The sequence below is a fragment of the Poecilia mexicana genome, unplaced genomic scaffold (genome assembly GCF_051168715.1).
Source record: "Poecilia mexicana isolate PSO_F unplaced genomic scaffold, ASM5116871v1 scaffold_23, whole genome shotgun sequence".
Lineage (NCBI taxonomy): Eukaryota > Metazoa > Chordata > Actinopteri > Cyprinodontiformes > Poeciliidae > Poecilia > Poecilia mexicana.
In genome coordinates, this window is record NW_028263392.1 from 3,622,768 (window position 1) to 3,638,592 (window position 15,825).

At 39.3% G+C, this 15,825-nt stretch overlaps 1 protein-coding gene across 3 annotated transcripts in view; it reads left to right on the forward strand.

Moving 5' to 3' along the window:
• The window catches only part of osbpl8 (oxysterol binding protein-like 8), a 128,055-nt gene that overhangs the window by 33,298 nt on the left and 78,932 nt on the right, over positions 1 to 15,825 (forward strand). For 2 of the 3 annotated variants that reach the window (XM_088003240.1, XM_088003241.1), the window contains exons 3-4: positions 7,011 to 7,047; positions 9,277 to 9,459. In XM_088003240.1, the coding sequence (XP_087859366.1) occupies positions 7,011 to 7,047; positions 9,277 to 9,459 (220 nt within the window). The remainder of the gene's footprint in view (positions 1 to 7,010; positions 7,048 to 9,276; positions 9,460 to 15,825) is intronic. The other variant, XM_088003242.1, reaches the window with a different exon arrangement.

A 15,825-nucleotide genomic window follows, 5' to 3' on the forward strand; every position in this document is an offset into this window, starting at 1 on the left:
AACTCTGGTGTGGTTCAATTCAAGAGAGTGGAGAGTGGAGACTGTTCCAAAAACATTGTAAATACAACCAAAACAAACATGGTAGTCTAGCGCTGGCGGGAGATGCGGCTTGTGATCTCTTACCAAACACTAAAGAGAAAATCTGATGTTACTCCATTTTTGTTTATATGTTGTGAAGAAGGGAGTTGCCTTGCGTCTTCTTCTGAGTTTTTTGTGTCGTTTCCTTCAGTGGTTCTTAGTGCAGCGCCCCCACAGGCAAGGAGGGGAGCTGGTTTTTCAATTAATTTGGATCATTTGGCAAAGCAGAGTTTGTAAATTAACCACACCAGCTAAAAATGTTGCAATTTTGGTTCCCAATCGATCAGTTTACTGGAAACATCATTTTTTTCTTAATGACTTACTTGCTTAATGCCTTTGAGAGGGATAGATTGTGTTAAGTATTTAGAAAAAAATGAAATTGGGCCACTCTGTTTAGAAAAGAGCTGAAATTTGCTTTCTTTCAGATCATTGTCTTGTTTGGATTGTCATTTTGTCGTTTTATCATTATTTGTATCAGACGTAATGTAGACTTGGATCTCAATGAAAAATGTTTCAACTAATAGAGATTCATTCATACACCAGAAAAGTGCAAGACTTGCTATAATTTTGTGAAAGCTTGATCACATTTTTCCCACAAATGGAGTAAAGGTTTTACAAACCCAAACTGTTTAAAAAGTTTGAATAACTCGGCCAATCCTTGTAGTTTTTGTGCTTCTGTAATTATAAAAGGGTCCTCATGCCAATAAAGCATTGAAAAAGCTCCCTGTCTGGGGACTGGATGTATGATCTTTGGTTAACCTTTATACTTTGATATCTTTCAAATTACAGCGAAGGTCAGAATTTCTAGCCTCCCTGATGAAATCAAACTAAACTAATCTACTATGTGTTGTTCTTAACTTTTCAATAGAAATCACCACAATGAAACCTGTTAGTACTTGTATTGCTTCCAAAAGAACAAAAGAGAACATTTCCACAAAGTCGGAACAGTTTATTTTATTGAAGTGCCAAATTGTAACAAGAACACTGAAAATGTTTGGTGTGATTTTATCAGCGGGGGGCTAATGGTTCTGACTGTCTGATCACACAGAGGGAGAACCGAACCATATTTTCAGATTTTTACTTGTAGAAAAAGAGTGTAATTTTTTTTACTTCCACTTCACAATAATACACTTGATACTATTCCATGACATGAAGTCCTAATAGAACATACTTAGAATTTGTTAGCAATTTATCTAGTACCTGGTTACTATTACTGGTTAGTTTTAGTTTGTCATTATGTGATGAAGACGGCTAACATACATTAATGGTTAGCGGCTCTCCTTGCCCATCACAACTCTTTAGCTACTTTGGATCATTATAATGAGGTCAAACACATTGTATCTCCTCTGTTATTGCCACATATATTTTCAGATTGGAATTGTGAGTCTCATGAGTCTCATCATTATTGCACAGCAGCAAATTCCATCAGTCTTGACTCAGGCATTTCTTCAAACCATACCTTCTACACTCCATAAACCAAAATCTTCCAGCAATATTATTTATGGTTTCTGTTCTAGCTCCTTCCGGCCATTTGGACAGATTCCAGGTTTTCCATCTCATACTGTAGCTCTCTGCCTGCCTGGGCTCAGGCTGTAGCCATGAACTCACCACTTTACTGACAGACCTGTCAGTTCCTTAATAATGGATTTAGCTGTTCTGACGTCAAACACAGGCTGAAATGATCTATGTGATTTCACACCATGACGATGCTGCAGTGGAATGTGGACGTAGAGAATAATTGGAATTTGGAGTTTTCTAATTGATCAAAGTAAAAATGGACTTTTAACCTGTAAGGCTTCTAGTTAAAAAAAACCTTTATTTTTTTCATACTCGGGAGAATATTAGATCAGTTTTACCCTCATAACATGTTTGAATTTCAACCTGCCCTTTAGACATAGTACAAAAAATAACCTGTTGTTTTTTTACGTCCTCCTCCTCTCTCTGTTGCTGAAAAGGAAACTGGGTCAGAAATGTGCTGCAAGTGATGTTCAAACGTTATGTAATATGTCACAGCGCTTTATCCCCCGATAGCAGTCCCCATCTTTTCATAGGAAGAAAGAGCAGCCTGTGTTTTAGGCTGTTCATTCTGCAGACGGTTCGAGGCTTCCAGGGAAATAGGATGTGATACAATAGAAGATTATGTCCTATTTTTGTTTGTGACCCTTATTATTGTTTATATTGTTTTCTATGTATGTTGTTTGTCTTTTTTTTATTGAAATTAATTACATTTTTCTAAATCATTGGGACCACTTTAATGTCCTAACTGCATTAAAGTGGTGGAAAATGAGACCCGTCTAATCACTGTTGTTGGACACACTGACTGAGTCGAGCAACTATTGTAAGGTGTTGACAGATGTAAAAAGTTGTTCTCAGCACATGCGTGTTGAGAGTATGTTGCAGTGCTCTGTCGTCTGAGCTAGGATGATTATATTGATGTTAAAGAAAAGGGGCCCAAAAACAGAACCCTGAGGAACCCCATATTTAGTTATTTCAGGTAAAGACTGTGGTGTCCTGATCATCAAGTGAGTAAAGTTGTACAAAGTTGCAAGACCATGTGCTACTGTACTAAAACAACAACTCAGTATTTGTAAATGTCAGTTTTTGAATGGAGATCTGGGACACACAATCCTGATTGGAACATCAATAATCTAAGCTGTTTACTCTAAGTGATTGAACACTCATTATTGAGTTATTAAACAAAACATTGTTCTGCGCCATTGTCCTCTCTTTTTCTTCTTTCTCTGTACAAGCAAATATGGAAATTTTAGGTTGAGCAGTCATGCTTACAGTCACTGTTCATTACTTATCAACACAGCTGCTGTTTTATGTCTGAAACCAATAACAGGAGAATAGAACCGATTCCCATAGAAAAATGTCAACTTTCATATTTATAATCTTCCTGATGCAGAACTGCTCGCAGTCAAAATGCATCTTGTTCAAAGCACTCATTCTTAAACCGTGGACTTATGAAGGTGGATGCATTTTAACGAGGGATTCTACCAAGTAAAGGTTTTGTCGACTGATTTAAATGCATTTTCTTTCATGGCTTCAAGTGCTACATGCATTATGTTTTAAAGGCAAGGTGTAATTCCTTTGTACAGACCTGGCTTCTCTTTGCACTGATCAAACACACCAAGGCCATCTGTTTTCAGCTGCTATCTTTAGAGTATACTACATGCACATGTGTGGTCATGTTAACCAACAACTTTGAATGCTTCACTCGCAGGCCTTATCTTAGATGTGCTGTTTCACATCCTAAGCTGCAACGAAAAAACTGCAGACTTGAAAATGTTGGTGTATCGGCAGGTAGTGCAAAAGTGATCACATTTACTGTCATTAATTTGTCTGTTTTTTGACTTGTATTTTTTTTTTTTAAATGGCCACTAAAATGTTTAGGATGTAATTCCTAAATGTTTAGTTTATAGCACATTATATTAACCCCATTTAATCTAATTAGTCATATTTAATACTATATAATATCCACAAGTTGGCTGTAAATGTATTTCTAATGACTGTTCAACTCTTCCCAGTCATAAAAGGCTTCTGACTGGAGATTCTCCTCTGGATGCCACTGGTTGCCTGTCAGTTTTTTGATGATAAAAGCACTAATATTATCTCACCAAACGCTGTAATCCAAGAATGCGTTCTCTCTCCACTGAGTCAGTATATTCCAGCTCTATCATTACATCTTTTTTCACCAAACTTTTGTCTTCCTCCCAGACATTGTCACCTCAGCTTCCTCATCTGCATGTGTAGTAATCAGCTCTGACAACTAACACCTTTTTTTTCTTTCAGCCCGGTCCTTTAGTCAATCAAGTAAAGCAACTGAGGTTATTTTAAGTTGACATCTTATTGAACCAACTTAGAGATATTGACTGAGTAAGAATAGTTTTATTATAGGATTAGACTCCGGCTGTGATCACGGAAAGCCGCGGTATTATTCAGGCTACAACAGCTGAAGATTTTTTTTTTGCCTTCGACTACGTACCCAGGAATCCCAGACACAAAGCCAACTAATAGTACTGTCTCTGAGTAGGAAGGGAATGTTTTGGAAGGCAGAAACAGTGTCCAGGTATAACTGTACTTTCCAATCGCATGACGATCAGATGAGCTGAGATTAAGGTTTGTTAATCGACCTCTGACGTTCAGTGACTGTTTGCTAATCCCTTCCTCTTATTGTTGTAAGCAGCTCTTAGTGTTGTCTGTTTTTTGTTTCTTCCTCAGCTAGAATCTGTCTGGGTTCCAACTCAACAGCTTTTTGCAATTTTGTTTTCCCTTTCTTGGAACAAACATGGGTGCCATTGTTTTCTATGGCTTCTACCGTATTGAGCTACTTATGTCAGCGTCTTTCATCACAAATGTGATGGGAGCAACTGTGAAAGGAATCCATCAACAACACAAATGAGATAAACAGCCAACTGTGACTGCACCATATTGTAGAGTAATACACCTCCCCTTGAACCTAACAAGAAATGTTAATGTTGAATATTTTTATGCTGATATCAATTGTGCTTGACACATATTTTCAATGCTTCTTTAAAGTACACATCTAGGTCACTTCGACCTATATGAGATGTTGGCGAAATTCCATCCGACTGTTACAATATGAAGATTTCCATGTACAAAATGTCAATATCTGTATATTTTACCCATCTAGTATGAAACCTGTGCATGTTTGGATGAAAACAGCTGATTTCCTGGCAGAAATTGAAGAAAGACAAAGCTCTTCCTCAACAGCTCTCAGTCTCTCTCTGGTTTCAGTTTTTATAGTAACCAGGCTTGAGAAGATCACTTCACACAGACATGTTGAGGGAAATGGACCCATGTTCTTTCCAACAACTGCTGCGCTTCACTGTCTTTTCCATCACTGTTGTCACAGCCTTGGTAGATACGATGTTCTCACCGCTACCTGTAACATTCATGCATCACTAATTCTCTTGTTTTAATGTAAAATGCTCTGTACCTACTGCCATCTAGTGGTAAGAAAATTACATGATTACGCCACTAGCCACTACTAGCCATGGTTTCGTTCACACCGAGCTTAAGTGCAGCGGCTTTATTTCTCTCCTGTAGTGCCAGATTGACAGCCCTCAACTTAAAAGCTGGATCATACGAGTTTGAAAACATTTCTCTGTCGTGCCTGCTGCTAGCATGTGGTTGTTCTAAAGGAAAATTAACCCGTTCTCAATTTTGACTTCTAATGATTCACTTCCTGCTAGAGAGCCCCCTGGTGGTTGAAGAAAAATACACAGAAAAGCCTCACCGGGCTACAATCCGCATGGTTCAAAGCTTAGGAAAAATGTAGCAGCTTATAGTCCAGAAAATACGGTACCGTAGGTGAAATTGAATAATTTCCACGGCACACCTGACGATCACTCACGGCACACTAATGTGCCGCGGAACAGTGGTTGAAAAACACTGGTATAGAGGAGCCCCTGGACCACAGCCACTCGAGATTAGCTAAAACCTGCAAATACTAAAACCAAATATACATTATTGTGCATATTAAGCTCAGTGGAAACCATCTTAGCCCTATCACAGAAACTAACTTCCAGAGACTGTCTTATCCCCTCTCTTACGGGGAACAGCCAATCAGAGACAAGGAAAATAAAAACGGTGCTCCTGGATTGGCTGCTTTGCAATCGCCAATGCACCTAGCATTGTCTAGGTGTTTCAGATTCCCAGGCTGCATTTTCAAATATTTTAGAAAAAATCGCAAATAAGCAAGTTTTCCACAAACAACTTAGAGTTATGTTCCACAGAAATAATCATGACTAGGTAAATCCATGAATGCTGAACTGCAAACAGGCGGGGCTCCACATTTGATCAAATCCAAGAGTCCTTTCCAGTTGGGATATTTCAGTCCGAGATCGGGAATTGATTTATTCCTTAAATCTTCACTATGCAAACTATACATCTAGAGGTTGTAATTCCTAAATGTTCTTTTATTTACCTCAACTCTTTTGTTTATTATGTACCAGTGAAAGAATGCTAAATTTCTCACACACGATAATTATCATAATGCTGGTTTTATTTATTCGTGGGGTTGGTTGTAGAAGTTGATGTGTCAATATTAACTCCCATTTCTCTGTTAGCTAAAATGCTGTGTCCTCTTCTTCACTGCTTCGCAGCAAACAACTTGTTACAACACCGCCTCTTTGTGGTAATAGAAACTAATTTCATCGTCAGAGTTGAACATGGTTTACAACAGGTGACTGATCTAAGCTGGTAACAATAACAGTTTCTCTTATTTCAAGATGAAGTAATTGATATGTAGAACCATAAAAACATATAGTCCTGTCATAACTGACAAATCTAACTGAGAATCTGTTATATTTTTTTACTTTTAATATATTTTTATATATATTTGAACAAATCTAGTTGAGCCTGACAGGGTGGTAAATCAAACTAAAAGGGCATTCTTAGCTACTGCTGAGTTTATGTCTCTTTTATTTGCTCTGTTAATTTCTTCATCTTTTATTTTTTGAACATAATCCACCGTTGTACCCTCCCAGGCCATTATTTTTTTTATTTTTTATGTTCTGCATCTGTTGTTTTAAGTTGTCTCCTAAACATTTTAGTCCAACTAATGTCTGTTTTTCATTTGTTTTTGTCTCTTTGTCTTCTTTTTTGGGGGGATTAATGTCACTTGTTGTCGTCCCATGTGGCTGCATCCTCACTTGCTGCTGCTGTTGCTGATGCTGCCCACTGTCGCCAACCCCGCTGCACGCAAACCTGCCAACATCTGGCCAACAACGCATGGTGGACACACCCATCTCCGTCCTCTCCCCTTCTTTAATCTTCATCCCCCCTGAACCCCCCTCCCCCCAACCCCCATGTCACTTTTTCTCATCCCTGCCACTCTTTCCTGCTCTTTTTCCTCTTTTACTTTTCTTGTTCTGTCTCCACATCTTTATTCCCCCCCTCACAAGCACCATGCAGAGTTGAGAGAGCATCATGCCGCCTCTGGTAAGCCAGCGACCTTTCAGGGGAAGGGCTTTGGGCAGTGTACACAGACAGCAGCCAGTCCAGGGCTCATATTTAGAGCCCAATGGAAGAGAGGGAAATGTTCAACTTTAGAGAACAGAGTCCTAAAGTAATTCACTCATTTTTCAAACTTTTTCTGTGAAAGAATTTTGTTGTTGTTTATGCTTTTCCTTTGCTGCTATTGAGTTCAACTTGCAGAAATCTGTTTGGCTGTTTTTTGTAAGGAAATGTATATTTTTTTTTTTACTTTTTTACATTTCTTCATGCACAATTCCTTTATTGAAAGGAAGTATTGAATGTTATTATTTAAGTATCCTTTATGTGAAATTTAGTTTTAGGCCTTTCATGGGATTCTTCTGCTTTACTCACATGCTATTAATTAGTTTGCCTACTGTACTTAAAGGGTATTTTTATGCTAGAGATGTTTGGTCCACTTTATTTCCACTTTGTTTAGACAAGTGTGAATCATCTGAACTCTGTGAACCAAACAAGCAAACTCTGTGATAACGGGAGTCTCCCTCACTTACAGTAAGAAAGCGTTACAAGGAAAGCCAAAGACATGAACTGACGCCTCGTTTATACAATTTTTTTTATAAACATATACATGATCTGAAAACTTAGAAATCCTCATTCTGTGTCCGGGAACCACCGCGTTCTCTCTCCATCGCTGTCATCTTTTTGTTCACATCCAGGAACTTTCGTCAAAGCAAATCAAGGCATATCAAGAGGTGAAAATTGTCAGCATTCTCTGCCCAATTAAACCGAGTCCTCAGGACTAACGCCTGAAAACATGTTCCCTCCATTACAGTGACGGATGGTGCCCTTTTAGTTTCCACACTGTGACCTTTAGGGGGTTGAGCACAACCTGATAAATTTCCAAGAACTAAATTTGTTGTTCTTGTTAGCAAGGAAAAGGTTTCATACCATTTTTCTTTCATCCACCTAACTGGTAGTACAGCGCAAAACTTAAAGGGGCAGTATTATGTAAAAAATGACTTTTTTGAGCTTCACATCATGTTATAATGTTATTCCCTCATCAAAAACATACTTGGAGTGTTGCCTTGATTCTTTCATGTATGTCTGAGAAATCCTTCAATCTCCATGGCAACCATTCAGCTTTGCACAACGCCTGGTGGGATGGAAGAGCTTTGAGATGAAGCTCTTCCTCGGAGCTGCAGTTTCCAAGCTTCCCCCTCCCAGAGCAGCCCTCCCCATAAACTCCCCCACTCAGCTCCTTCAGACTAGCCAGCAGCAATTAGCAAACACCTGGTGGAACTGAGGAGTTGCTTCGCTCATTTTAGAAACTACTTCTCAGTGAAACACTGGTAAAAAGTATTGTTAAAGGGTTAATAGAGAAGCCACGTAGTGATGATTTCCTGAAGGTGGAGTTTCAGAAAGAGCAGGAGTTTTTAAAGAGACAGAGACCCAATTTCAAGGTGTTAAATTACAAAGTAAAGTTTCTTTTTTAAGTCAAATTTGACATATATAATTATAGCTAACATAGCGACTTGATAGTGCTATAAAATGGCACTATGTGGCTTTAAAACACATAATACTGCCCCTTTTGTTACTCTATCACTATGTTTTTGAAACAACTTTTATAATAGTTTAATTCTGTCTTCCATAGGTAGAATGAGGTATACTTGTGAATAGATTTATGTTTAACTAAAAACGTCTGGTTCAGTTTGGATAATCCGGGTCATCAGTGTAATAAAATATTCCTTCGATAATTAGTGAAACACTGAGTCAATCAGAGAAATGCGCATTTGTCTTTAGATATTTTATTTTAGAAAATCAGAGTAATAGTAAAATCATTTGTCCTCAGTTTAGGCTAGAAAGAGAAATAGAGAAGGATGAAAAGGGAAGAAGTTGAAACTTAACACAATTCTCTTTAATATCTTCTTCAGTCCCGTACAGGGCACCTTCCAGTCAGCAGCAATAACATGCATGCTAGTTTCATTAGCCTCAGGTAAACATGGTGGAGTGATAAGGCTCGTATAGGCAGCTTATCAGCTCCTATGAAACATATTTCCAGTCGTAAGGCGCAGATAAAACCCAATGTTATGTAAGTTATCAAAACGGGGTTATGAAACGAGGGGGGTATGCACCGAACTGGTGCTCCACAAGAGGGCCCTTTGTAGATCCTCTCTGTTTGAAGCAAGAGATGGCCTAATGTCCTGTTTTCGTCTCATTTCCTGTTTCCACCTGAAGGTGCTATAACGTCCAGCGATGACCCCATCCCTCTGACCCCAGGCAGGATGAGCCAACGCCAGGTGAAGGAGCGGGACAAAGAGAAGGAGAAAGAGAAGGAGAAGGAGGCGGGCCTTCAAACGCCCAACAGGGAGCACATAGCCACGCCCTCTAACCTCAGCCCAGGGGTCAGCTACACCCACGGTAAGACCCACTGGTGCGCCGTTTGCTCTGCAGTTGTGCAAAACATGGAGGTTCATTCACTTTTTTCTGTTGTAAAGAATACACACTATATTCAGATTAGTGCTCCGTAACAAACTACGCGTTGTCCCTTTGGTTCAGTCGAACCGGCTTGTTTGAGTGAGGGATATACAGTTTAACACTCATCTGTGGCTCGACTAAGCCTTCTTTGTTGTAGCATTGGTTGACCTGAACCTGGGTAGAAAAACAATGTTCATGCTTGAACCTGGTTTTGAAAGCCATCTGTGTTCTTGAAATTGCAGTGCTTTGCTAAAGTCATAATTTACCTTTTAAATGTAAAAATATTCAGAGTATGAATACTTTTGTATATACATAAAGTGTTTTTTTAACATAAGGTAGCATTAAATAATTTATTGCTTACTGCTGAGCTCTGTTTGTGTCAGTTTGTTTACAGTTGTTGTAGAAACTGTCGCTGAGACCTTCACTCTGAAGCTTGTATCTCGAATATTGATTATGTGTTAATAGAATGGAATAGAAATTTAACAGCTACAGCAAGTTGAAGATAAGTTGAAGCACAAGGTAGAAATAAAAATAAGACTGTAGAGTAAATGCAAACTAGAAAATTCCACAGAAATTTTAAGGGGCATGCCAAAGTGTGCCCGTCGCTTTTTAATCAAGCCTTCTGATGCAAAAAATTAGCATTAATGCTAAAGAAAGCTGCAATGTAGTCAATAACCTGTGGTGAGTCAGAAACATGTTGACTAAACTGTACCTGTACCATTCAGTATGTTGAAATTAATGCATAAGCCAAAATGCTAATATTAGCGTGAAGACTAATATTCATGTAGGATGCGTGGCATCACTACCATGTTTTCTGTCATTGATTTACTCCATTCAATATACTGAACATTGCTAATAAGTAAGAAAATTAGCTAATAGCTACCTTTAGGGCAGGGGTGTCAAAGTCAAATGGATGGAGGGCCAAATTAAAAATTTAGCTACAAGCCGAGGGCCGGACTGATCGAATGTTCATTGAAATTTTTTTAAATGACGCATATAGTCTAGTGAACCTAATTGAACCTACTGAAAACCTAACAAATATATTCCAATATGATCAGATAAATAAAGCAATATTTTCTTATGGCTCTGTCAGTAATCTTTAATTTTCAACAGACACAACTGAAATATTTTTAAAATATAATTGGATTGAAATACAATAAAATAAAGTGCAAAAATCTATTAATCCACATATGTCAGAGTCAAGGCATTTAGATGTGTCGCCGGCGACACATCTAAATTTGCAGTACCGTAATTCCGCCACACGTAGCGCTAAGTGGAAAAATTCTAACGGTTTCTGAAAGGGGAGACGTTGCACTTTCCAGCAAGTATCGGGTTAATACGGTAACTTCGCAGCTGCAGCTGCAGAGTGTAATTAATCCGGGGGGCACTCGTTTAATAGACGGTATATTTCGGCAATAACATGGTGGATATTGAAGGTTCCGGTTGTTATGGATACATGGGTAAGTACATCATCTCACAGAACATTTAAAGAACTACTTACAGTTCAAATAAGGAAGATATTTTTTTTCAGACGGGGTGCCGGCTTGCTGCGGTCTGCGGGCCTGTTCTAATAATAAATCAAGATCATCCCAGGGGCCGTAAAAAACCTTCTCGCGGGTCGGATGTGGCCCGCGGGCCTTGACTCTGACATATGTGCTTTAGGGAAAAGGCTAATGCTAATGCTAATGCACTGCCTTGCTACGCAAGGCAGTGCACTAGTGGGGGCAGTAAAATGCTAAAGTTTGTGCTCATGTTGTGCACAAACTTGTGCTAATGTTAATGAACTGCCTTGCTGCGCAAGGCAGTTCACTATCCTGAGGAAAAAAAATACGAAAAAAGCTTAATATTATTGCAACGCCTACGGCGTTGCACTAGCATGAGAGGAATATGCAGACTTTTATTTTGAAACTTTCAGTAGGCTTCATTGTAACCACCACACCAATTCAATGTGTAACAGTAGTTTGTTTAAACCATTCACATAAACCCCAAAGCTGATGTGAAAAATATCAAGGCTTTTATTTTGAAATTTTCATTAAGCTTCATTTTAATTGACCACAGCAATAAAATGTGTAACAGTGGTTGGGTTAATCCAACTATATAATGCCCAAAACAGCAAGTAGTTCTAAATGCCAGTTCAGCCCTAATCTGTGGTATCTGAGAGTTCCGCCATGTTGTAGTTCTGACCTTCAGTCATTGTAGTTCTAAAGAGCAGCTCAACTATCATGTTAGTGAGACACACAGGGAGAGACAGAATTCTAACTGTTTGAAGCAGTTAGTTTTTCTGATCAAAGCGGCTTACTGTTCAGCATCCATAAGAGCAATCCGAAAACTTTTTGAAGCATATAAGAGGGCAATTTCTTGTCTCCGATGGAACCGCGATTTAAATCTGTAGTTCTCTCTGCACTAACCTGAGAGAAAAACATAATAAAGGCCTGAGAGGAATATTCAGGCTTTTATTTTGAAATTTTCAGTAAGCTTCATTTTAAATGGCCACACTAATCCCATGTCTAACAGTGGTTGGGTTAAACCAGTTTATATATAATGCCTAGAACATTCTGCCCTGTCTGTAGTTATAACATTCTGCTCACCTTCTTTCTGTAATAACTCAGAGTTCCACCATTATGTACTTCTTAACTGCCAGCTCAGCCCTCCTTTGTAATGATTGAGGGTTCCACCATGTTGACCTTCTGACCTTCTGCTCAGGCCTCTGTAGTAAAGTGTTCCATCGTGTTTAGAACTACAAAGATGGCGTTTTTGTAGTCCTAAGGAGCAGCTCTGCTTTTCTGTGTTCTGTTGCTATAGTGATCAAGCCTCTTTGTCAGCTGTGAGAGAGACACACAGGGGGAGAAACAATTCTATCTGTTTGAGCCAGCCAGTTTCACTCCAAAAAGCTGTTCGAACAACTCCTTTCCATTCGGGAACCGTGATACGTATTCGAAAACCGTTTGAAGCGTATGAGAGGGCTATTTGTCGTCTCATTTAGTACCGCGATTCATATCTGTAGCTCATTCACAGTAATTGCAGTGATGAGAGAAAAATGGTGTGCGCTGAGCTCAGAACTTTTTGCAGAAATGTATGTAAAAAGAGCAATTACATGATGTAAAAATTGTCAAGGCTTTTATTTTGAAAATTTTCAATGAGCTTCATTTGAAATTGCCACACTAATTTCATGTGTAATAGTGATCAGGTTAAATCAGTAATATAATGCTCAAAGCACAAGTTGTTTATAATACCAGCCAACTCCTCCTCTGTAATAATTGAGTGTTCCGCCATGTTGTAGTTCTGACCTGCTGCTCAGGCCTCTGTTTTAACTGAGTCTTGGCCATAGATAGAACTACAGTTATGGCAGTTATGGCTGCTGGTTTGTAGTCCAAACCAGCAGCCTTTCTCTGGATTCTGTTGCTATAGCGATTGGCCCTCAGCCAACTGCTGTGTGTGTGAGACAGAAAGCTGGGGAAGGATTTCAATTAACATTAATGCTAATGTTAATGAACTGCCTTGCTGCGCAAGGCAGTTCACTATCCTGAGACCAAAAAACATAAAAAAGCTTAATATTCGTCGTGAGTGGACATTGCAGAGTTTTATTTTGAAACTTTCAATAAACTTAATTTCCATAACCACACTAATCCAATGTGTAACAGTGGTTTGGTTAATCCACCTGTATAATGCCAAAAACAGCAAGTTGTTCTAACTGCCAGCTGAGGCCTCCTTTGTAATAATTGAGTGTTCCGCCATGTTGTAGTTCTGACCTCCTGCTCTGCCCTCTGTATTAAAGTGTTCCGCCATGTTTAGAACTACAGAGTCTTTGTAGTCCAAACCAGCTGCCAGCCTTCCTCAGTATTCTGTTGCTATAGTGATGAGACTGCAGTGTGTGTCAGAGACTTTATCTAACGTTATGAGACACCCAGTCAGTTTTAATGAAAAAAGCAGTCCGAACGACTGCTTCCCGTTCAGGATCCGTAAGGCCGATCCAAAACCCGTTTGAAGCATATGAGAGGGCTATTTGTCGTCTCATTTAGTACCGCGATTCATATCTGTAGCTCATTCACAGTAATTGCAGTGATGAGAGAAAAATGGTGTGCGCTGAGCTCAGAGCTTTTTCAGAAATGTATGTAAAACACTGGAGAGGAGCGTCAGTTATCCTGTCCCAAAACTTTGCTCTGAAGCACCTAGACCAAAAACCGTAAGCCCTAGGGAAATTTTGAAAACATTTTACCGGAGCAGGCATTCGTATCAATGTCATGACCGACTTTCATACCAATAGAGCAATTTTTGCACCCATGAGAGCGATTTCAAAATTATTTTGGGGTCAAAATTCCACCCTTTTTCTCACTCTAAAAAGCGGCAGTTGGTTTCAGTTACACTCTAAGGTTTCGGCAGTTGGAAATTTCGCTCGTTTTTCGCTTTTTACGTCGCCGTCGTAACTCCGATCCCCAATAAAAATAATAGCTCCCTTCCCGGGATTGAGCCGCACGTTTTGATACCACTTTTGTGGGGTTTCTCGCAGCGGTACGAGCCGCATTAACGGTGACGGAAGAAAAATAAATAACTATAACTAGAAAATTCCGCAGAAATTTTAAGGGGCATGCCAAAGTGTGCCCGTCGGTTTTTAATCAAGCGTTCTAATGCAAAAAATTAGCATTAATGCTAAAGAAAGCTTCAATGTAGTCAATAACCTGTGGTGAGTCAGAAACATGTTGACTAAACTGCACCTGTACCATTCAGTATGTTGAAATTAATGCATAAGCCAAAATGCTAATATTAGCGTGAAGACTAATATTCATGTAGGATGTTAGGATGTTAGGATGTGCACTGCCTTGCTGCGCAAGGCAGTGCACTAGTGGGGGCAGTAAAATGCTAAAGTTTGTGCTAATGTTGTGCACAATCTTGTGCTAATGTTAATGAACTGCCTTGCTGCGCAAGGCAGTTCACTATCCTGAGGAAAAAAAATGCGAAAAAAGCTTAATATTATTGCAACGCCTACGGCGTTGCACTAGCATGAGAGGAGTGCAGCAACTCTTTGAAGCAGTTAGTTTTTCTGATCAAAGCGGCTTACTGTTCAGCATCCATAAGAGCAATCCGAAAACTTTTTGAAGCTTATAAGAGGGCAATTTCTTGTCTCCGATGGAACCTCGATTTAAATCTGTAGTTCTCTCTGCACTAACCTGAGAGAAAAACATAATAAAGGCCTGAGAGGAATATTCAGGCTTTTATTTTGAAATTTTCAGTAAGCTTCATTTTAAATGGCCACACTAATCCCATGTCTAACAGTGGTTGGGTTAAACCAGTTCATATATAATGCCCAGAACATTCTGCCCTGTCTGTAGTTATAACATTCTGCTCACCTTCTTTCTGTAATAAGTCAGAGTTCCACCATTATGTACTTCTTAACTGCCAGCTCAGCCCTCCTTTGTAATGATTGAGGGTTCCACCATGTTGACCTTCCGACCTTCTGCTCAGGCCTCTGTAGTAAAGTGTTCCATCGTGTTTAGAACTACAAAGATGGTGTTTTTGTAGTCCTAAGGAGCAGTTTGGCTTTTGTCTGTGTTCTGTTGCTATAGTGATCAAGCCTCCCCCTGTGTTTCTCCAGACAGGGGGAGAAACAATTCTATGTGTTTGAGCCAGCCAGTTTCACTCCAAAAAGCTGTCCGAACAACTCCTTTCCATTCGGGAACCGTGATACGTATTCGAAAACCGTTTGAAGCATATGAGAGGGCTATTTGTCGTCTCATTTAGTACCGCGATTCATATCTGTAGCTCATTCACAGTAATTGCAGTGATGAGAGAAAAATGGTGTGCGCTGAGCTCAGAACTTTTTGCAGAAATGTATGTAAAAAGAGCAATTACATGATGTAAAAATTGTCAAGGCTTTTATTTTGAAAATTTTCAATAAGCTTCATTTGAAATTGCCACACTAATTTCATGTGTAATAGTGATCAGGTTAAATCAGTTATATAATGCTCAAAGCACAAGTAGTTCAGAATACCAGCCAACTCCTCCTCTGTAATAATTGAGTGTTCCGCCATGTTGTAGTTCTGACATGCTGCTCAGGCCTCTGTTTTAACTGAGTCTTGGCCATAGATAGAACTACAGTTATGGCAGTTATGGCTGCTGGTTTGTAGTCCAAACCAGCAGATTTGCCTTTCTCTGGATTCTGTTGCTATAGCGATTGGCCCTCAGCCAACTGCTGTGTGTGTGAGACAGAAAGCTGGGGAAGGATTTCAATCTTTGAGACAACCATGAAATGCTAATGTTAATGAACTGCCTTGCTGCGCAAGGCAGTTCACTATCCTGAGAAAAAAAACATAA